The sequence below is a fragment of the Vigna umbellata genome, chromosome 5 (genome assembly GCF_029865625.1).
Source record: "Vigna umbellata cultivar VRB3 chromosome 5, Vumbellata_1.0, whole genome shotgun sequence".
NCBI classification, from domain to species: domain Eukaryota; kingdom Viridiplantae; phylum Streptophyta; class Magnoliopsida; order Fabales; family Fabaceae; genus Vigna; species Vigna umbellata.
In genome coordinates, this window is record NC_142169.1 from 24,548,942 (window position 1) to 24,574,313 (window position 25,372).

At 27.8% G+C, this 25,372-nt stretch overlaps 1 protein-coding gene across 1 annotated transcript; it reads right to left on the reverse strand.

Annotated features, from left to right (window-relative positions):
* Positions 1 to 19,765: 19,765 nt before the first annotated feature.
* LOC124832774 (protein FANTASTIC FOUR 2-like) lies at positions 19,766 to 21,449 on the reverse strand. Its single transcript, XM_047307061.2, has one exon. It carries the CDS (start codon positions 20,989 to 20,991, stop codon positions 20,014 to 20,016), a length of 978 nt encoding a protein of 325 aa, XP_047163017.1. The 5' UTR covers positions 20,992 to 21,449; the 3' UTR covers positions 19,766 to 20,013.
* Positions 21,450 to 25,372: the final 3,923 nt, after the last annotated feature.

Genomic DNA, 25,372 nt, shown 5'->3' on the forward strand with positions numbered 1-25,372 from the left:
AGTTTAGCATGAATGATCTTCTTATACATACATTATGGATAAATTGTGTTATATATTTTCTTTTAATGTCCTTATTTTAGTTTGAACAAACTTATGATGACTATAACTTGTTGGTTTATTTGGAGTCTTACAATTATTTTTTGTCAAAATTATGTTATTATTTTTAATTTATTTAATATTGAAAGTTATACCTTTAATCAAAAAAGAGTTTTTTCTTTCTTTCAAAATCTTGATTCATAACTAACATGTTCAAAAGTGAATTGTGATTAAATTGAGTTTAACATAAAAACATGAAAAAACTCAACCCAAGCTAATTCGATATATTTTTAGTGGGTTGGATAATGAGTTTACTAAAATCTTTACCCATTCCAATAGGCAGACATTCCTATAAATTATAATTAATTATAGAACTATGAATCAAATTATTATGTAGTTTATCATTGGCTAATTTTAAAAAAAATCCATGGTATGAAAAAAAGTTGAAAAATTTAAAATGTCCATCTATAATACAAGAGATTAAAAAGAATTTAGTATGTATGTAGATGAATTTTAAGGCTATTTTTGAATAATTTTTTTTTTCACATGGTAGGGAATTGATTTTTGTAAAAAGAAAAACGTCATTTGGAATAGAGAAAAGAAAATGATGTTATGAGGATTGGTATAGTGTTTGATAGATATGGGACACAGAGGACAATCTTTTGGATTCTGTGGATGACATAGACTTCCCATTCTCCATTCAGGAAAAAAAAAATACAATAACAAAAGTAGACAACCTGTTGTGGTTAGGGAGACCAACTTATGACCTATTTCCTAAAATTTTCCACATTATATTAATATCAATACCAAAAGTAAGAGAAAAAAAGAAAACACCAAGTTAACCTCTCATTTTACTTTTACCCATTATATTTTATTGCAACTCCATATTTGAAAAAGTTCTTCTTCGTCTAGTAATTTATAGTTTGCATATGAAACTCTCACATTAATTAAATATTTTAATTAAGATCAATTTAAGTATATAAATAACACAAATTTTATTTTACAAATGAATTTTATAAGATTGAGTTATATTTGCGGTGAAAGTTTCATGTTAACTAAAGATAATTTTAGTTTATAGTATATAAGTGACTACAAACATAATTTTAGAAAGTTAATTTTGTAAAATTGAATTAAACTTAAAATTTATTTTTTAATAAATTTATAATTTATATGAGTGTGAATTTCCATTGTTTATAAAAATTTAGGTGTTTCAGTGGCGTTGATGTTAATAGTTCTTTAACGTCCATTCCTCCAACTCCTTCCAGAGGTTACTTTCGCCTTTTATTATGACCTCCAGTTTAACAATAAATGCCAAAATCAGTAAAGATTCAGCAGTTTAACAATAAATGGACATTAAATGCAACCAACTTACTGCAATACCTCAAATATGTATTTATAGATTTCAAAATGAATTTTAGACTAATGCTAACCTAATTATGTCTAATGATCATGCTTTGGTTTAAAATAATCATCCTTAATCATAATTCTTGTTTAAGATCGATTATTTGATTCACGTTATTCGACTAACTAATTTGTCATGAATTTTTGATTGGCGGAAGTGTTCGATGATCATACAATATAGTAGGTAAATCTTTTGTATAATTTAATACTTAATATTCTTTATATTTAATTTTAATTCTTTTATTTGAATTTGGTTGAATTTAAAATTTATTTGGGATACTTAAAAGATGTTTAGTATTTCAGAAATTTATGTAAATTGTTTTAGGTAATTTTTGCAGGTGTATACCTGTTTACATAACATGCGAGATTTAGGAAACATGTGGTCCTCGTAAACATCAAAAACTTATTTATAATGTGCATATAAACAATTTATTTTATAATTCAAATATACAAACCTAAATATAGGGATCCCCTAGTTCTAACCCAATCCACCTTTTGATTGGGTAATGAAACTCTCAAATTGGGTTATGGGTCAGTATCATTACCTTCACTGTGTTGCCCTTCACTGGTACATTTAACATTTCATGTATTCATAATGTCTATTTTAATTAACATTAATACCTTATGTGTTTCAAACTTTGTTTTTTATAATATTTATTTATTACTCTAATTCTGACACTTTATTCTATTTTTATCATCGCATATTGTATTTTACTATTTTATAGTATTACATAATTATTTTATTTTCATTTATAGATATTAAATTATATTCTATAATTTATAATCCTTAAAAAATTCCAGTTGATAATCTTCCATTTTTACTTTGAGTTTATATATATATATATATATATATATATATATATATATATATATATATATATATATATATATATATATATATATATATTTAAAAAGTGAGCGAGGTACAGTTCGCTGGTTTGGTTCTAGGCTTAGCTAGGACTGGATTAATAAAATTTTAGGTCATAATTAAGAAATACATTTTTAATGAATTAAGATATAGCCAGTTCAACTACAAGCGTTGGTTATATGAATTGACTTATCTAAAATATAAAAAAATTAGAAATTTAATAAAGAAAAAAAAATAGAAACTTCAATAATATTTTCTAAAATAAAATTTCAATTCAGTCACTTCAAAAAATTCTCTTAACAATTATTTTAGTATTGTTTTCATTTTTTTAATCTTATGATAAAAGATAATTAAATATTTATTTTAAAACTATTTTTAAAATAGTTTAATTATTTTTGTATATGTAAAAAATTTTATATCAACTAAACATAAAATCAAAATATAATACATAAATAAAATATAAATTTTATTTTACAAACCGATTTTTTCGAGCTTTTAGAGTGACTTTCTAATATGTATACCTAATCGTGTAGTATTCTACGGAATTACATGTTGGGTCTATGCCTTCATATCATTGAAGACCACTCCCAAGTGGCTCACACGTTCCCTTACCATTCCTGCATTATCTCTCTTTCTATATATAATATTACATATCTCTATCTATATATAATATTAAGGGATGAAAATTAAGTAAAAATTCTTAATTAATGTGAAAAGAAGAAACACAAAAAAAAAAACTTGTAACCATATTTTAGTAAGTTAAAATAAAAATAAGAAAAAGTATTTTTTTTTTAATTGGTCATATAATGATTTTAATATTGATATTTTGTTCATGGTTTTCATTTTTTGAAATGATGACTTTTCCTACCATCTTTACATTAATTTTTCATGGAATATATTCTTACCTAAACCTAGCTATTATGTGTTATGACAATACAATTTCATATTATTTTTTATCATCATGAACTTCACATCTTAATTTCTTTGTATTATTAGTATAAAAATAATTTTTCATAATAACGACTTTTTGAATTTGTTATAATTTATTAATATAATTATTGAAAGAAATAATAGAAAGTGAAAAGAGTAGTTCATATATAAAAATTTCCAATAAACAATAAGAACACAGGAAAGTTTAAGAAACACAAGACTTTTATTGTGAAAAACTTAAAAAAAAAACCTTCGTGATTTAGCCTAGACAAATCTTTCCCTAATAATATGTAATGGATACAACAAAATTTCTTTTGAAACTTCTAAGGATTTATAGAAAATATTTTCTCACTCTCAAGTGTATAACAACACAAGAAACTACCTCACTAGATATTTAAATAAACAAACAAATGATCACTTTAATTCTTTAATCTCACTAAAAGCACTCTCTAGTGGCTTCTTGGTTTTTCTCTCTAGAGATATTGAATGGAGAATATGAAAATTGCACAAAGCTCTTACCTCTCATGCTTTGTTCTCCATTGTGTTTTGTTCTTGCAACAAACTTTCCCTTTTATAAGGGTAAAAATGTGTGCTAGGGGGCTTTCTAAGTTGTCCAACAACCCACCATATTGAGAAATTGTGTGGAAATTAGACTTCGATTATGAAGTCTTCCACCTCAATTTGTCCATCTCTTTTCATGATGGAAACATGTGGGGCCTAGTTAGTTGGGTAACCTTTTGACACATCTCCTCTTAACCAATTAATTAGAGCCATAGTTTACCAAATTGGTTTCCTTTCTGCATATTTCAAATTTTCTTGCATGTAGAATCTTTGTCATCGTATCTGACCTATTCTTGTTAGTATGGATCTTTTTCAATATAGTTACTTCATCTCTAAGGCATCCTGAATCTAATGATTTTGGACTTTAATATGCATTGACCTTGAATGAAAGGTTGATTTCTTGCTAAGATGAATTGCAATTTGACTATCACAATATAAAACATACTTTTATTGTGATAATCCTAGTTCTTGTAGGAATTTCTACATTCTCACTCTCTAATCTCACTAGAGATACTCTGCAATGACTTCTCTAATTTTTCTCATAAGAGGTATTGAATAGAGAATGTGAAAATTGCACAAAGCTCTTTGTTGTGTGTTTTGTTCTTGCAACAAGCATTCCCTTTTATAAGGTTAGAAACGTGAGTTAAATGAGAAGTTATCCATTAACCTACCATGCCTTGAGAATGTGAAAGTTGGACTTCGTTATAATCTCTTCCACCTTAATTTATCTATGTCTTTTCATGATGGAAACATGTGGGGTTCAATTAGTTAGGTAACCTACCTGATAATAACAAGTGACACGATGACATAATTGTAAATATTGTAAGATTTTCAATGTCGCTCATCACTATAACAAAAATAGAAAGTGAGGATGGTGGCAAATTTGTAATAAAGTAGAAAACCTACAATCAATATATAAAGTGATGCAACAAAACTTTTACAATAAACCATGCTACATTGAAACCCTTTCTCAAGCACCACACATGTTCTCACCAGGCAACACTTTTATAATAAACCAGGCGACACTTTCTCTCCCACACACACTTAGTTTGGCAAGCGTTTGACGGTGGTGGCAACCAACGGGTCGAGGCGAAGAATAGTAGTAACGGCCAATGTGAAGGTGAATTTGAGTGGGGACAAGCTTTCATTTTTCTATTACAAAATGTGAAATTCCAAATACGAAGATACTCAATTTATTATTTTGCCACCTCGTTTGTTTTCATTCATCGTTGATGATCACCGCAAAAGCATCACTGCCATCGTGTACCTCTGGATTCTTCCTCAAAATCAAAAGTGAACTGTTGCAAACGATGAAGATGGTAGGGTTGGCTAAGCTTTGAGGAATCAATGTTAGCAGATTGTATTGAAGTCAACCGAAGGAGAACACATGTGCTTCTTTGATTGATGATTGGTTCAAGCCAATTAAGGCAAATGAGGATTCATATAAGAGGAACATGCTACTACATTTCTTGGTATTTTGATTTTCGTTTTAAGTTATCTATTAAGATATGAAATTAATGTCTTTTTCTAAAATGCAAATGTTTGGTATGAAAAAATTCTTAAAGGTGGTGCCTTTGATTTTGTGAGGTAGAAGTACAGTAGGCATGAAGATGGAGGGCAAACATAAGTTGTTGAGGTGGGAATGAGAAGAAAAATGGAAGGGATGAAGACATGTGAAATACTTTCTATATACGGATTGTAGACTTAATTAGTATAAAAAATAACACTTTCTGTATCGATAATAATATATATATATATATATATATATATAGGGGTTGGCTAACGCGCGTACGCCTGTTTTTCAATTGGTACATTTTAGCAATGTGTACTGAGTTTTAGTAGACAAAAATATCCTTATATATAATGGATTCTAAGTTTTAAGGTTAAGGGTATTTTAATAATTTTCATTCTCAAAACTAAAAAAAAAAAAGAAACCTCCCCAAACCCTTACTCACCTCTCTCATTCCTCTGAACCGTTTCTCTTTCATCTTTCTCACTCCAATCTTTTCTCTGTCATCCCTACTGTAGCCCCAATTGAAAAAATCAAAAACACCTGCCGTTAAACAATCTTAAAAAAATGATTTTATAATGAGTTTTCATCTTATAATTTTTGTCTTATATAATTTTATCCAATTGTCTTATATAATTTTATCCAATTTTCACAAGCATAAAGGAATTGGTAATTGACCTGGAAAAAAATCAGAAATACTCGCTGTTAAACAATTTCTTACAAAAAATGATTTTATAATGAGTTTTTATTTTATAATTTTTGTCTTTATCTAATTTTATCTAATTTTCACAAGCATAATGACATCAAAGGAATTGGTAATTGGCCTAGAAAAAATCAGAAACACTCGTTCTTAATCAATTTCTTACAAAAAATGACTTTATAATGAGTTTTCATTTTATAAATTTTGTCGTATATAATTTTATCTAATTTTCACAAGTATAATGACATCTAAAAGAATTGGTAATTAGCCTGGAGGGTTTTTTTTAGAGATGTTGATTCAACATATGCAGATGATGAAATTAGAGAGGTTAGTGAAGATGGTGAAATTGAAGAGATCTTGAATGAACCTTTGCCTGAAGGTGAATATGTCAATGACTCAACTCTTTACAAAGGCAAATTGTTTAAAGGCAAGTGTTTCTGATTTTTTCAATTGGGGCTACAGCAGGGATTGTAAGACCCATGAAAAAAAAAATATTTAAATTTAATAAATAGTTATTTTTTTTATTTTTTATTTTTATTTTTATAAAGTTAATAAAAGTATGGTAAAAAAAAAAATAATAAAATTAAAATTTATGATAGGTAACAATAATAATAATTTCAAAGGAAGGAGTTTAAAAAATTTGAGAATTTATTTTAAAAGTTAAAAAAAAAATGAATGAATAGTAAATAGTAAAATAGTGAATAGTGAATAGTGAATAGTGAATAGTGAATAGTGAATAGTTAAAAAAAAATATTAAAATAAATTGTGGAAGAGGACACTCCACGTAGAATCAATTATTCAGAGATAAGAATGGTGAATAAAAAATAATTTTTGAATAGTAAAAATGAATAGTAAAAGTGAATAGTAAAAATGAATAGTAAAATTTTTTGGCTATAAATAGCCAAGGGGGGAGGATGAAGATTTGCACCAAAATTCTAGGGAAATTGTGAGAGGAGAGAGTTGGAGGAAATTCTAGTTGAAGAGGGGAAATTCTGGAAGTTTCTGGAGAACGGTTTGAGAAGAGGAACCTAAGTCTGGAATAGAGGTAAGGGGAGTTACATTTTGTTTGATATTATTTTGAGTCTTGTATATGTTGCTTTTAGTTTATCTTAAATCTTGAATGTGAAGTATTTTGTTTCTGTATGATTTTGAATTTTGGATGAGAACATGCTTCTTTGTTTAGATCCAAGTGTGATAGTTGTAAAATGTGATGTTGATTATGTTATGCCATATGTATGCTATTAATTGTTTATTGTTGTATTTTTGGATGGATTAGAAGTTGTCTAACCGGCTCTGCCAGATTCAACTTCTTGTTTCCCCATACTTTATATTGTTTTCCTTATTCGTTTTTATTTTTGGATGGATTAGAAGTTGTCTAACCGGCTCTGCCAGATTCAACTTCTTGTTTCCCCATACTTTATATTGTTTTCCTTATTCGTTTTTATTTTTGGAAGGATTAGAAGTTGTCTAACCGGCTCTGCCAGATTCAACTTCTTATTTCCCCAGACCTGTTATTATTCTTATTATTTAATTACATTGTATTCCTGGAAGGATGAGAAGTTGTCTAACCGGCTCTGCCAGATTCAACTTCTTGTTTCCCCAGAACTTTTATTGTTCTATTTAATTTTTATTGCATCTTCCTGAAAGGATGAGAAGTTGTCTAACCGGCTCTGCCAGATTCAACTTCTTGTTTCCCCAAGAAATTTTATTAAGATTATTTTAATGATCTTCAAACATTTGATTCTTCTCCGGTGACAATTTATAGTAATATTTTATTATTGTTAATTTGTTTGTAATATATTTATCTTGTATGATTTCTGTGATGAATGTATTTTATGATGTTGATATGAAATTATGCATCTGAACATGATATGAGTAGTATGAGAAGATTTTGTAATGGTATGGTATGAGTTGATAAATATGAACATGATATGAGTCTCGCGGAGAGATTTTGTAGTAGCATGGTATTGTGTACACGTTGATGTTGAGGGTCCTGTATGGAAGGTCATCCTGGATACTCTAATAACTCTCCAATCTCAAGTAGAGAAGGATGAGTTAGGTGGTGAGAGGGGCAGGAGGTCCTTGTCTATGTCCCAATTTTGGACATAGTGTTAACGGACTAACCTTGTGGTTGACAAGTTATATCTGGCCATGATTTTTAGTATGAGGAGTCGAGGTCATCACAAGTGCACGACCATCCGAGACTTCCATCAACGTTAGATCCGGATAATTGAGTCTAGCAAAAAAATCATTTTCATAAATATGAGTTAGGCGTAGTAGTAGTATCATGCCTCATTTTAATAATTGGTTGCATGGTAGCTCACCCTTATTTATTTGTGCATGTACCGGAAAAATCATATTTTTGCGATGATCGTATAACGTATTTGTTATACGGGAGCAGATGAAGGAGCGTCGTCTAATCCAATACAAGTGAAGACGGAGGAGGAAGGATAGTAAAGAAAAACTCGGGTTATCTTTAAGTTGAAATCTGAGTTTAAATTTATGTAATTAATGTGAGATATTTTATATTTTCAAATGAATGACTGTAGAAATGTTACAGTTTTCATATTATTTATGTAATATCAAGTATGAGAATTTGGGATGTTACAGGGATGACAGAGAAAAGATTGGAGTGAGAAAGATGAAAGAGAAAAGATTCAGAGGAACGAGAGAGGTGAGTAAGGGTTTGGGGGGTTTCTTTTTTTTTTTTTTAGTTTTGAGAATGAAAATTATTAAAATACCCTTAACCTTAAAACTTAGAATCCATTATATATAAGGATATTTTTGTCTACTAAAACTCGGTACACATTACTAAAATGTACCAACTGAAAAACAGGCATACGCGCGTTAGCAAACCCCATATATATATATATATATATATATTGAAATCTTTCAATACCACATGTATACGGGTGTAGAAAACTTTTTTTAATTGGTGGCATAGTAGTACATGACAATGATTATATGCGATGGTGTATCCAAAGTGAAAATTAAATGTTGGAATATGTTCCTCCAAATAATAGAGGCTGATCAATTTTTATATTAATCTAAGTCATAAAATCAAATAGAATAATTAAATTAGTTTAAATTTGAGTATAATTAGATTAAGAAAAAAGTAAATTAGTTTGATTTAAAATGTGAGGGAAAGGTATAGATAAAGAAAGATAAAAAGTTAGTGTATAATTGGATGGTTTTGCACATGCAAGATGTCCCTATCAATGGGTTGATTAAAGAAGTAGCGAGGTAGTTGGGGATATGTCTGAAAGATGTTTAATGTACTGGGATTTGATCTAGCTCAATGGAAGACTAAAAATTCAATCCTGGCCTCTAGGGCACTCCAAACTTTTCAAGACATAACATCACCAAATGGAATGTGGATTAGGCCTACGATGACACGGATCCAACCTTACAATTCATCTAAAGCCACTCAAAGGACTACCTGCTGTTTAAACTTTACAACATGTCCCAAACCAAACACTTCAACACACTAACACCTATCAATCATAGCACTCCAAAACCACATATATATATATATATATATATATATATATATATATATGCTTCTGCTCGTGGGATACTTAAAATAACTAGTAAATTTTAACCAATTGTTTCGATGACCGGATTTTACACAATAATATTTATTTTTCATGTAAAATTATTACGTTTATTCTTTGAGATTTTACATCATATAAGTATACAATTTATTTTACAAGTCAGTTATTAAAATGATATCAAATATCTTAAGTATATTATATTGTAATTTATTATGTGTTAGACTTATTATATCACTTTTATTGAATTATTTATTAATGTTTAGTTCTAATATATAATATATAATATAATATATATATATATATCAAAGTTAAATTTAAAATTTATTTATTAAAATTACTTTTTATATATTGTAAGGTAAATTGAGCAAACTTCTTTTTCTCTCACACCTATTCAACATTTTTCTCTCACTTTGCATGTGAGCAAAGAAAAAGAAATTATGTATTATTTTTAATATTACAATAAAATCAAGTTAGATATCATTTTATAAACTAAAAGTTATTAATATTTAAAATAGTTTATTATGAACAAAATGTTATAATTGATATATGTGAATTAAAATTGAAATTAGTATCTAATGTTAGCTACTAATGTTTTAATTACTTACGATATTAATTCTAAATCAGTTTCTAATTTTAAATTATAAATGAACTTAGATACTACTTTTTTAGTAACTAGAAATCAATTTAATCTCTAATTCACAACACAATTGTAATTTTTTATTTATAATATATATTAATGTAAATTTAAATAAGATTTAATTCATAAAATGATATCTAAATTAATTAATATAATAAAAAAATATTTTTTGTCTCTAAAATTAATTGTTATTTATTAATTTTTTTTAACTTTAACAATCATATTAACCTTTAATGTGATATTGAAAAAAAAAATATATCAAAAGTTATAGATTGAAAATAGGTTAATAGTGACCGACTATCCTCTTTTTCTTATTCAGATCCGTCCATCCTTCCAATTAAGCACAACATTTGGCGTTTGGAATTAGGGAAACTAAATAGCCTCTTATTATTTTCTGAACGTGCGCATAAAAGTTGATGTTTATGTGTGTTTGTTTGTTCATATGCGTAATTATTATGTTTTGTCTCAGGTATATGTTATTATCCACGCATAGAAAATCCATGTTATATATTATTATGTTACCTACCTACTGGATCAAAATCATGAACCCATAGACAAAACAATATTAAAAAATAATAAGAAACACCATTGTTTGAAGAAAATGACTTGTCCCTACAAATGTAATCTTTGTAATGAAATGCTATGATAATGTGAAGTGAGCCATGGAATATATCATAGCTAACGAAGGATATGTGTGATGCTCTTGACAGTGCTATTGCAGAGTCTTTTTTGCCGTCTTGTAAAGGAACATTTGTTATCTACTATCTCTAATGCGTATTTTGGATTCCCATTTTTTTATTCCATATCCAAAATAAATATCTAAATTTTGTACACTCTATCGTGTAACTTGTAAAAATCCATCCACATTGATTATAAATAAATAATGGAGTCACTTTTTTTCCATTCACATCATTACAATTGTGATAAAAATTTAATGAAATTTATAATTTAAAATTGAGTACAACCTCAATTAATCATGTTTTTAATTAATAGTTTCAAATCGATCCCTTGCATTGACCAGGATTTGCTAAACCCTATTAATAATAATTTGTTTATGATTTATCATTTTTTTTTTGTTCATTTGAATTCACCAGACTCGAGTTAATGGTTTTAATCTCGTTACATTATTTGTATAAAGATACTTTCTTTTTTTTAACTTGGGCAAGTGATAAATATTTCGTCATTTAAGGAAATAAGGAAATTTATTTATGCCAATCCGATCTAAGTTATTTTTTGCATCCAAAAAGGCTAAAGTTAGATAAATATATTCCAGAAATAAGTACAGAAATAAATTTAACATCGAAACATTTATCTTTTTCCACTTCCAGTCTGAAAGGAACAAAAAGCGAGTTATAGATAAGATAATAATTGCTTTCAAAAGTATATGGACCAAGCTAGAAAAAGTCAGAATAAGTGAATCAAATACAATATTGAAAAGTTTACGAGAAGATTAACTGAGTCTAACTCTTCCTCTTTCTTGCACTAAGATCACACATTACCACGAAAACATAAGGGAGTTGATGAAAGTTTAGCAAGGTAATGCAAAAATTAAGAAAAATCTAAATTGTTAAGTAAAAATAACTCAAAATGCTTATTTATTGAGAATTGTTATTGTAACTCTCTTGGCAGGTTATGTCCGGCTGACATCCTAATAAATGAAAATATGTCTTACTATTATGTTAGTTACAAATAGTGTGAGTTCTCACTTCTCATAATAAATGAAAGAAAACGAAATAAAAGAGAGTGAAGGAAAATGAAAATAATATTAATATTATTTTTTTTGTAACAGTTTTTCAATTGTTATATTCCAAAAGGAAAATTAAAATCATTTTACATTAATTAAGTTACAATTGTAAAGTTAATTGCTTAAATTTAAAAAAAAATCTAAGTTTTATAATTTTATGTATAATAGAAAACAAGTCAAATGCATCCTTGTTTCATCTTCTCATGGGAAGGATAATCACTTGAGCAACTTAACTTTCACCTTTTTATATTCGCATTTCCATAAAAATCAGTAGATGCAAACACCCATTATTCATGCCTTTCGATCCGTCTAAGCAACAAATAAGACGTAAATGATACTCACTAGTCAAAATTCAGTCAATTATATAATGTCTGATGTGTTCATTAAGAGCGTATGATAGTAAAGTATTATATACTCATTTCATAAATGATTACATTGTGTCGTGTATTAAATACAAGACACTGCTAATGCATTCAAACACATATCAATGATTAATAAATAATAAATATTTTTTAATAGAGCAATTCTTAATTTCTTTTAAACTCGGAAAAGTATCTTAATTAGTTATTAAAAACTATGTAGATTAACTGGTATTTAATGAACTTTAGGTTCTCTCTTGATTTTCTTTTTGTGGACGAGGAAAAAGAAATTGTATATGCTTACACAAGAGATCGTGATTCTTTTATGTAACTTTTATGGATTACTTTTCTTAAATTTCAATATTTTGTCTCCTCAACAAATTAAAATATTGTTGATGGTCTCTACCTTATAATTTTTTTCATGACATATATGTTCTTTAGCCATGACTTAATTAATTAAATATAATAACCCTAACATATTTAATGATTTTTTATATATGATCCAAATTGCTGATAACCTCTCACTAGTCACAAATATATATATATATATATATATATATATATATATATATATATATATATATATATATATATATCCTTATAAATTCTTATAAAGTTAGACTTTATGAGTTCAAATATATATACCTAAATTGCTAATAATCTCATCCATTGATTATATAACAACTAAATTTGACAATGATTATTAATGCAAACAAAACCAAATGACATAGATTCGTTATGAAATGTGTACCATGAAAATTGCGTGAAGGTGACTTGTACACGACTATTTTCAACTGATCTTTTCTTTATCTCAATGAGATAAACATAAAAACCTTAATATACAAAGTGTAATTTCTGAACAATAAACAATATATTTATAAAACCAAATTTGTCCAAAAGACAACATATGCATACATAAAATGAGGCATAGAACACCAAACATATAAAAGTGACTAACTCTCACTAAACAAAGATTCCTCAGAGACGTAAAATACATATATGAGCAAAATAATTATGAAAGACTCTGGGTGTAAGAGCCTTATTAAGGATTTTTTATCATGAAGTTTATTCTTAAGAATTTTATGGAAATTTTTTTAGTGTATCTTTTTTTAACAACCAGAAACTTGATTTCAATGTGTTTTGACTTACTCGAGCTCTTATTATTGCTAGAATACGGTACAATTAATTTTTTGTCATAGTATAACTTAAGTGGTCTTTCAATTCCTTCCACAATGTGCAACTTTGTGACAAAAATTCAACCATATTCCTTGATTTAATGCCTCAATGGTACAAATTCTACAACCATAGTGGATGAAGCCGTAAGGGTTTGCTTGGCACTAGGACAAGAAAATGTAAATTGAAGCGAATCTTAAACTATCTTGACATCTTCCAAAATTGAGTTAGAATAACTAATGATCTCTTATTGATGTGACCTTTATATGTCATCTTATAAAACCTATGTTCTCTTGAAATACCTCGTAACTCTTTTGGTTGATTTCCAATTATTCATTCCTGGATTGCTTAAATATTGGTTAAAACCCCAACTGTGTATGCATATCTAGACATATACATACTTCAACCTCCCTACAGCTAAAGCATAGGAAATCTTCTGAATTTTCTAAGTTTTTTAATTTACTTTTGGGCATTGATTGAGACTGAACTTGTCTCCCTTAGAAACTGGAGAATCCCTTGAGACAAAATAAAAATATAGGGACCAAATTGAGACAAATACACTGACACGTAGTCTGACAGTGACAAGTGGTACTATTAGTGCCACGTCACACTGTCATTGCCATGTGACATAATATCAGCTTGACACGTGACAAATTTTTATTTAAAAAAATAAAAATATAAATATAAATAATTAAAAATATTTAAAAAATTAAAAAAAACACGAACAAACATGTGACACCGTCTTTAACAGTGTTAGTGCGAAACTAACGATAATGACCTAATTATTTCAATTTTTCAAAAATAGGAACCTAATTGAAATAAAAAAAAATGAGGAACCTAATTGAGAAAAGTCATCGAAAATAAAGACTATCTGAATGATTAAACCTTTATCGATAATAATAAAAATTCATTGGTAATTTTAGTTTACTAATATATTAACAACAACAATTTTTTTTTGTTAATAATTCGACAGTTGTAAATTCTTCGATTAATATTATTCAATAATTACTAAAAAAACTCTAGTCATTGTCACAATTTTGTCTTATTCATCATCCTTTTCTTTCCATTCTTTTTTTCTTCTTCTTCCTCTTCTCCTCCCCTTTTCCTATCCTCCTCATCTTCCTTCATCTCCAATGTTGTCATTAATGTCACTATCTTCAACTCTTCTTCTTCCTCCTCTTCAGTCAACTCTGGTCACCACCATTGTCGAACCATCATCGTGCCATTATTGTTGTGGTGCCATCGTCTCTCTTGTCATTGTGTCCCCCTTCTCCTATTCCTTTTATTCTTCTTCTAACTCATATTCTTATAATATATAGAAAAATCTCATTAGACTTGATGAAAAATTTAGCGCTCATTCTATTAACGAATTTATTGACCAAGAAATATGTATAACAAATTATTTAAAAAATGATTGTCAAATACATTTATCAATCGACAAAAATATTCATTAATCGATAGTTAAATTTTAAAAGTTGCTAATAAATTTGAGTTTATGAAAAAAATTATTTCTATGAGTAAGCATCTTTTGATAATTATAAAAATTCTGAAGTAAATTATTGTAGTTTTCTAACAATGTACAATGGTTGAGTTCACAAGCATTGAACATTAAAAAATGTGAACAAAATATTTTATCAATATTTATAGCGACACTTCAATGTTTGATAATATTTTATAAATTATGTGAGGTATTATGGAACTTAATTAGTTGTGCTTATGAAATTGATACGTGATATATATAGTTGAATACATCCTTTGGGAAGCCATAAAATAAAATCAACATTAAGAAAAGAACATTACTTAAGATGATGATTCTTACTACAATTGTCACTGTATTCAACTTTTAATTAGACTTCTTATTATACCCACTTTATAGAGTGAATCCACAATTTCTTTCTGAAATGTGTTGATAATTTTTAGAGTATGTCCATAAATTATTTTTTTGAAATGTGTGGATAATTTTTTACAGTATGCCCATATTTGTTTTTTCTGAAATATGTTAATAATAGATACGAGGATGGTTGCTACACAAACCATTATTATATTACTGTGACAATAATATAAAAGTTATTATCTTATAGAAACGTTACTATGATTCTTAATAGTTGTCCAAGTTATTTTTTCTTTAATGATTTTATCAATAACGATAATTAGGAAGCTAATTATGAAAAACATTTTTTTTATCTAAAGTTGGAAGTCTTTTTCAGTTATGCGAACTTTATTTTCGTACACTTTTCATCAGTTTTTTGCAACTATTTTCGTAAAAACATAGATAAGTGATATGTTTTAATTTCCAAAAACATATCTCTTATTTCATCTGTTTTTAATACTAATAACACACTTCACAAAGTTTCCATTATTTGTGAGATTTTCTACGTTATTTTTTGGTATTTAATTTTCTAAATTTATTTAATGAATTTTCAGAGTCTAAAACTGATCAGTTTGTTTTATTGTTTCTTTGTGTAAAACTAAGTATGGAGGTGATTGTACTAGAAATAATGACTGAAAAGGTAACTTTATCCACTTTTATATTTGTAAATGAAAAAAAAAAAGTACACAATACTATGACGATTAATCCTAAAGTCATGTATAGATAAAATAATTATAAAAATAATTTTATATATTTATAAAAGAAAAAAATAATGAAAGATAATATTAAATGAAATAAAAAAAATTGGATGTGGAAATAATGTTAAAATATATTCTTTCACAAGTGGAGAATTCATGATCTTGGCATCACAATAACTGTGAAAGATAAAAAAAAATACTTATTTGTATCCAAATTCATCTAATTTTTCATTTAATTTGCTCGCAATTAATCTAACAACATTATATTTAAACAATACTTGCAAGCAATTTATGTAACTAACACTTTGAATTAAGCATATAGTTCTTCCGCTTCATTCCAAATTATTCCACAAAATAAAAATAAGATATTTTATTATAGTATTCAGTCACAACCATCATAATCATCGTGTCACAATCTCTAATACAATAAACATGTTTGTCAGTTTGAAACTATCACCATTATAGAGACTAAAAGTTTATCATTATATTAAAATTGTTCTATAAAAAAAATCTCAAATTTTAATTAATGAATTTTCATTCCAATATTTTTATTTTTAAAAATTCCTTCCAAATGAAAAATATTCAATAAAAATAAAAATAAATTAAGTTAAAATTCAAATATTTTATTTAAATAGAATTAAATTAAATTTATCTTACATAGTCTAAATTAATCGTTACTCTTAAGTATTATCGCATCGCTTTATGTTTTATATTATATTTTAAATTATTTTTTCAATTCATTTCAATTATATTCTTTATAATAAAATTGTTAAATAATTTAACTCATCATAAACATAATTCAAAATATTATTTTATAATATGTTAAAATACTTTTTAATCACTTTATTTATTAATATTTAAGTAATACTTTTATGTTATAAACCATTACATTATTAACGATAATTTATATTTAAAATTAAATTAAAAAATCCAATTAAAATTTACTAAAAAATTTCTGTAATTTATTTAGATAAAATTTTTTTTTTTGGTTTTTTCTCAAACCAAATTAAAATTAAATTCAACATTTTAGTTAATTATTTTTTTCTTTTCCTCGTCGTTTTCTCATTTAAAAAGAATTTAAAAACCTGACTGGCATCCTAATTTAAAGAGACCAAATTCCAGTCAATTTTTTAAAGCAGTTAACCTTTTTCGACATTGGAAATTCAGTTACATGGCAGTAAATAATTTCTTTTTTCAGAACAAGTCTATTGCTGAAGAATAATTGTATTTTACAAGTTTACAGTTGGCCATAAAAAAATAATTAATTAATTGAATTTTATCCATTTTTAAATACTTAACTATGATTATGGATAAGAAAATAAATACTTATATCTATAAATATTTGTCAATAAAATTCATCAAGAGAGAGTTGATACTTATAAATAGGATATTTTAATATCTATTTATAAATAAATTGAATGCGATATATTATCTATATGTATTCATTATTTACAAAAATTTAAAACTAAAATTGAATTTATAATTAAATTAAATTTAATTAAAATTAAAACTAATTTATATTTTAAGGATTAAATTTAATTAAAATTAAATTTTAATTTAGCTTATATTATGTTTTAAAATTTTATTTTAAAATTTTATAAAATATTTATTTAAAATATTATGAATACGGACGTATTTTTACAAATTTTAAAATATTCATAAATAATTTTTAAACGAGTATATAATGAATAATAAATAGATTTTTTTATTATAAATTAGATAAAGATAAATATTATCTGATGTCCATTTTCATCCCTAAGTACATTCCATATTCTCAGAGTTGCGCGCAAGTATTTTGTTGCTTTTACCATGTGTATGAGATCCATCTGCAACTGCGAGGTGCCATACATGTCTGTCCTCACGTGTAAAATGTTCTTAACTCCCACCCCTAACAAAGAATGTCGGACACTAAACTTTATCAGTTCAACTCTGATCGACCTCAGTATTACATGCCAACACAACTGTTTTTCTTAATCATTCCTCATAATATCACTACATAGTATCACAGTATTTATAATGATAAATACAATGCTTGTGTAATGTGCTACATTTTGGTATTTTCCAGTCCAGATTCTGTCTACTGAATCATATGAACAAGATAGAGAACAAGAAAGAAGGGGAAAGGAAAACATGCTTTATTAGAACATTTAGTTAGAGTGTTAGATATTGACACTGAGTGACAGAGGTGTGTAAAAAGGATCGAGTATGAAAAATTTAGGATCCATAATTTGAAGGGACATGGCAGCTAGCTAGTTGCCCCAAGGATTTTTCCTAGGGTGACATGACATGGTGAGAGAATATATGTGCTAAAAGTAAGCAATATATAAAATAAGGTTCCTACTGCACATGATATTAGGGACCAAATGATGCATGTGATACTTCAAAGTTTCCATCCACTGTCATCCAAACCCTCAACAAAAACAACCTAACGAATGGATGCAGAGACTCCACGATTTTAAAGAACCTCACCCAACTTCACTCATCTCTAATCCTTAACAAGCTCAGGGTCACATCAATGCCACTAGGGGTATCACCTACACTTTTCTTTTTCTAGTCATAGGTTTCTCCTACTTCATTTCATAAAAACTAATGACATTCAATATAAATTTTGATGATTGTTATGAAACGTGATTGTATAGAATGTGTTTGATGAAATGCTTAGGTGAGATAAGAATGGTTTAGTAAAGGAAGAGAGTAGGGCCATATGTGCAATTTAGAATGCGTCGATAACATGATGGACTGAGAGGAGCGGGAAGGCATTCACATGGGTGATACTAAGTGATGAAGTCAGTCCACGTTACTGTTTTGGGGTCCCTCCCTCCTTTTGATAGTTACCGGGCATTGGTACTAAATCCGTACACCACCACTTGTTTTAGGTTTGCTCTTGAACGAGGAGGTACGTGCAGCAATACTTTTTTCAATTGCCTCTTTGATTTATTACCAGATTAAGAAGCCATGCACTTTTCATATCTCTCACTCCTTCTAAGCCCCAACCCAACACTTCCATGAGCAAGATTCCTAGCTAGCCCACCCATGTTGCTCTAACTGACATTCTTCTCCGACTACATCATCCATTCAATTATCATCTTCATCAATGCTTTTCCATCCACGACTCAGATTTGCTACCCCATTTTCCTATTCAGAATAAGCATTGCACCCACTCTTATTGGATTGGGATTTGCTTCTAATAGCCACTGTCATTAGAGACTCACGTGAGACCCCAATTCTAACACTATTTTATTTTATTACCCTAACCATTGTCAACACTGTGTGAAAAGGAAAAAGACTACTTCCCTCGTTTTGATTTGTAGCAAGATAAAACAAAAACACACACAAAGCCCCATCATAACCATTTTACGACTGTTGTTTTGTGTTATCTCTATCGTGTCTTTCAATTAAGAAACTTGTTGAATCAAGCAAAACTTCTATGAAAGTAAAGTTCTTTGTACTGAACTTTAATCCAAAATCAATAATCTCGAGACAATAAACCAAAGGCTCAATGATTTTGTTAGTATCTTTTAAGACTTGTACGTGTAGATAAAAGGGCTTCAAAAGAAAGCAATTAAATATGGTGTGAATGATTTGATGTCATTATATGCTGATTGGGATCTGCATACCCCATTGCATGACTATTCCTTCCATTTTCTTTTTCTGGCGTCTGCAATGCTAATCACACTTTGTAATTTTGCTGTCAAGAAATAATATGCTTTCGGGGCATTCTAGGAACAGGAAAAGCCAAATAAATATACAAAACAAAAAAAAACAAGACAGCAACACCGAACCTACAATAAAAATTAATAAAGAGAAAAGAAACAAACACCACAGAAGGACGATGTCCAATATAACTAATACCTATAATAACTAACTAGCATTAGGACATTCTGAAACATGAAGCACTGATCATCTTCCAATCCTAAATAGAAAATGAAACAAGAGAGAGAGAGAGAATGGATAATAGCAGTAAACGAAATTCTATTCAGAAACAGAGAGAAAGAGAGGGAAGTTCAAACTAGCCAAGCCATCACAAAAAATCTCTCTTTTCCCACTTTCCTTGCAACTGCTTGGTCTCGAGAACTTCGTCACTCCCATCTCTTCATCCACGTTCTCAACACACTCCTCCGCCCCGCTATCCTCAGCATCACACTCTTCTCTGCTTTTCTCGTTTTCATTTTCTTCTTCTTCTTTCTCTTCAACACCTTCCTCAACATCACAAACTTCATCTTCACTGTCCGAAAATTTCTCAAACAAACACAGCCTGAGCCTACCATCTTCGCGCTCAGCCCGGAAATAAGGGCAAGGAGAAGGACAAGCCACAACTTCCAATATCAGCCTTCCTCCTTCGCGACGTGGCCGGACTTGAACGCCACCCAAATCAGTGATTGTGGTAAGTGGCGGTGGAAAGTTGCAAACCCGGTTCACTCTTTTGGACTCCCAACTTGCAACGGTAGTTGTAACATCAGTAGTAGTAGTAGTAGTAGAAGTAAGAGTACTATATATGGCAGCGTCAAAAGAGAACAAGGAGATGTCATCGGTGCTGTCGCCGGCATTGCTACCGGTCTCGCTGCCAAGGCTTTCGGTGCACATTTCCAAGCTTTTGTCACTGAGAATTGAGGAGGAGCGTTTAACTGTGGGGTGGACGTAGACAGAGTCCTCTGTTTTGTTGTGACAGTCGGAAGATTGTGAGAGAGTTTGAAGGATACTCCAGCCCCTACCCTCTTTGGATTCTGTGTGGCCCTCGTCGCATTCATGGTTGGTGAGTGGTTTTTCGAGAGAGGCAGAGAGAGACGAAAGCGAAACTGAGTTTGTGTTGGTGTTGTTGGCAGTGGTGGGAGAGGGTTGAGGAAAATTGGAACCTTGTTGTAGTGCAAGTTTGAGACTGAGTACACGTGGCTCCATTACGCAGGGTTCGAGACAAGATTGCAACCCTTGGCAGACACTAGAGGAAGACATTTGCGCGTGTCAACACTGAACAGTGAAAATGTCAAAAAAACAGAGGAAAAAAAAACAGGGGAGTTGTGAGTTTGTTTGAAAATGCTAAGGTGAGAGTGGGGATTTTACAACATGTTTGGAAGAAAGATAGTTAGAGGAAAAGACATGGTTACAAGGTTTTTGGATGAATTGAAAGTAAATTGGTTCCTTGGGAAAGAGAGAAGAGAAGAATGAACATGAAGACGAAGGAAAGTGAAAAGGGTGGGTCTAAATATATAGTTGGCAACCCTAAAGCTGCACTTCACAAAACTTCATTTAGTTAGTGCGGGTAGGGTCCATAACTAAAGTGATGGTAAACAAATAATATGTTTTTTTTTTCTCTCCAAGAATATTACTAGAATATCATTTTGCAAGTGTTAATTTTACATTTTATTTATTTTATTTTTTTATTAAGTTAATGCAATAAAGGTATCTAAGGTATGATGTAATGTAAATAAGGAAATGAGTATAAATAATATTTAAATTTAATATATGATTATGCCGTGGAATTTCATTACAAAATGTTACCAGATATAATAAGCATACGAAATTATTATATAAATAGTACAATCAATATTTTCTTTTTAAGTATCAAAATGGAAGATAATTTAACACACAGACATTTAATTTGACTCGATTAAAATATCAATAAATTATAATCTACATTTTCAAGCAAATTTGATTACACACAAATTATAAAAAAAACTTTAACATGGGTAATTCTTTTTTATATCTAGAAATCAAAATCAAGAAAGAATGTCAAATTCCTTTCCTACAAAAATTAGATGGTCTAGGAATTATGGTTAACAAGAATAACTATAAAAGTTTCTTAAAATAAAATAGTAATATATTTTTATGTTCTAAAACTTTTAATGTGCTACTACATATTAAATGATTTAATAAAAGTAATATAGTATTTGTATATATAAAATAACTTAGAAAATGCACAGTTTACATGAACTAAGACTAATTGATATATGAAATAACTGTTTTTAATGTTGTTTTGGAAGAATTCTCATTCGCGGTAAAAATGCAAATGTTGTTTTAGAAGAATTCTCATTCACTCATTCGGTAAAAATGCAAAAACAATAATGAGTAGGCAATAATATAATTCAAAGTTAAAACGCACTCATAAATAAATATTAAAAATAAAAGTTACATTATTTATATTTTCAATGTTTATTTTCTCTAAACTTATACATGCTTATCTATCTTAACTTTTAAGAATTTGCTATATTTTTATATTTTATATCTTTTGTACTGTAAATGGTCTATCACTCTTCGGTCTTATAATTTTAATCTCGTTTTAGGATAGTTTAGAACAAAATATATCATATATCTTGTATACTGAAACTTATATTCTACTTATCGAGGTTTATATGATAATTGTCGAGGCCTATATGTTGTCTAACAAGGCTTGTATACTGCTTGCCGAGACCTATATGTGACCTATTAAGAGTTAAATATTGTTTGTCAAGGGCTATGTGTTGTCTACCAAAATTAGGAGTCACCTATAACTAGGTAATGCCTGTCAAAGGCTACATGTTGTTTATCAGAACTATGTGTCGCTTACCAAAGCTAATGGTCAATTACCTGATCACAAGCCGACCTGTATAACTATCACTACCCGACCATAAATCGGTCAATCCTACTACCTTTCAAAATAATAATGCTAATAGCGTATTACTTTGTAACTTAGCAGAATTTGGATCAATCAACTTGTTCATGAGGTAAATGGGTCATTGACCCCACCAGTCCATATAGGTAAGGACGCACAAACATTATAATTACTCTATAAATAGTATAGTCATCAAGGTAAATAATGTACGTTCATTATTATAACACTAATCGGTGTCTGACGCACTTAACTAACTTGAACGTTAGAGTGTTTTTTGCATACATATCCTCTTAAGTCTTAAAGAAATGTGAATTTAGAACCTCTCAATTTGAAGAATAACAAAATTTTTTTGAAGAAGTTTGAAGAGTTTACATAATGTATTCGCCCTTGTAAGAATTTTATTTTATTACACTAAAATTAAATATTATGTTAGTTGTTTAAAATATCCGTTAACTTTAAGATCATTAGAAAAATATAAATTACTTTTATTTTATTATGATCTGTATTTTATTATAATATGTTGTGAGTTGATGTTTTAATTTCTTTGGTTAAAATAATAATTGGAGCCAATTTTTTCATAATGAAAATTAGTGGGTGAAATTATAATCAAATAAATCATTCCATTCATTTGTTGGGAAGTATTAAATCGGTCTCTTTACCTTTATTTGTCTCAAATTAGTTTTTATTTTGAAAAATTTTCATTTCGTTAATAATACACTAACACAATTATAAGTTTGTGATTTTTTTTTATAAAAAAAAAATTAAAAATACTTTTTAAATTTTTTAAAAGTAAAAAAATGTGTCACGTGCTTGTGACAGGATAACATCAAATGTCATTATTTTAATCTCAATTTAATCTCTTTATTTTTATTTTATGTCAATTCAGTTTTAATTTCTTTTAAAAAAATAAGCAATTTCCTCACTAAATTAAAACAAAATTTAATTTGTCACTAAATTGAAACAAAATTTAATTTTTATATAAATGTCTTACAAAACTTTTTATTAAAATTTATATTTTTATTAAATACTTTAAAAAAATTAAATTTATTTATATTTAGATTCTACATTGAATTTTATTTAAAATTGTTTTTAAGTTCAAAACATTTGTTAAAAATATTTTAATCAAAATTTATTAAGATCAAAGAATTAAAACTTACTTACAATACATAAAACACTAAAATTATAACTCAAACCTAAAATAATTAAAAGATAAACTCTTTAACATATTCATCTTCAAAATCAAAAGGGATAGAGAACAAAAAAAATTAACTTGCTTGAATTTCAATGTCAAACAATGTGGAGAAATTATAAAAGAAAAATACAAGTGGAAAATGTCACTTGAAATGAGGTAACCTAGATTTATGGATAAGTAAGAAAGTAAAGACCAAAACTCGAGTGTATATTAATTATTAATGGTTGTTCATAACTTATATGAATAAAGAACCAACCAAAAGACTACAATGAAACATTCCTATCTTATATGATAACAATGATGTCATTACTATGTATAAAAATCTCATCCTATGTTCTAGAGTGAAACATATTGAAACTAAGCATGATTATATCAAAGATAATGTTCAAAAGAGGATTATACCACAAAAATAAGCTAGCTGATTTTTTTATGAAACCTCTACAAGAAGGAAGACTATACGCTTGAAAACAATATTAAACATGATATTTGTTAGAGAATGATGGATTAAGATATTTTCTTGATGCAAAATGTTCATGCATAATTTCATCATATAAAGCATCTAAATATTAGAATAACATTACACATTCTAAGTATATACATATGTATGACATAAGCCTCTTATATCTAAAAGTGGAAAGCTTGTGCTTGTTGATTTAGGAATTTAAACTCCCTGTGTTAATGTCTCTTAAAATCCATATTTCCTTCAAACTAAAATTGATTACTAACTTGATTACTAAGTCTTAAAATTATAAAAATGCAATTTTTTTTTATATTTAGAACAAAGATAAAAGCAAAAATATATAATCTATTCAAAATCATACACTTAATCACTAATTACTTATAATCAATAATGTATAATTTGCTTGTTCAATTACTAGTCCAAGAGTTTTGATACTAGATTTAGACATTATTTCAGATCCACAACAGAAGCATATCCAAACTAAGTAAAAAAGAGAAATCTTCTGACTTTCCGAACAAAAAGATGGAAAATGAAAAAAAAGAAAACAAAGCATAAAACAGTCAAAAAAAGATGGAAAATGAAAAACAAAAAAACAAAAAGGCTTTAGGGTTATTGTAGTAATAGAAGCCTAATCCTTTTCTAATTTTAAAATAATTCATTTAAATTTAAAGAGAGAAAAAACTTTGGTTTTTTTAGTATATATATATATATATATATATATATATATATATATATATATATATATATATATATATATATAAACTATGAAAAAATAATTAACTTTCTTGAATTATCCAATCAAATTCAATACATATACAAATTATTAATATTGTCTCTTCTTATATTAAATGTTTTAAAAATACAATATTTTCAAAATAATGGAGACAAAAAATATTTTTCATATTGAATCTCAAATAAAAAAGTAAAGATAATCAATGTGAAAACAATCTCAAATCAATAAAATAAATCTATATATTTAAACATATAATTAATCATATATCTAACATAAAAAAAATAAATTAACAACATATTAGAAAAATATACTCATATTAAATATAAATTGTTAAGCCAATAATAGGAATCTGGAAATGCA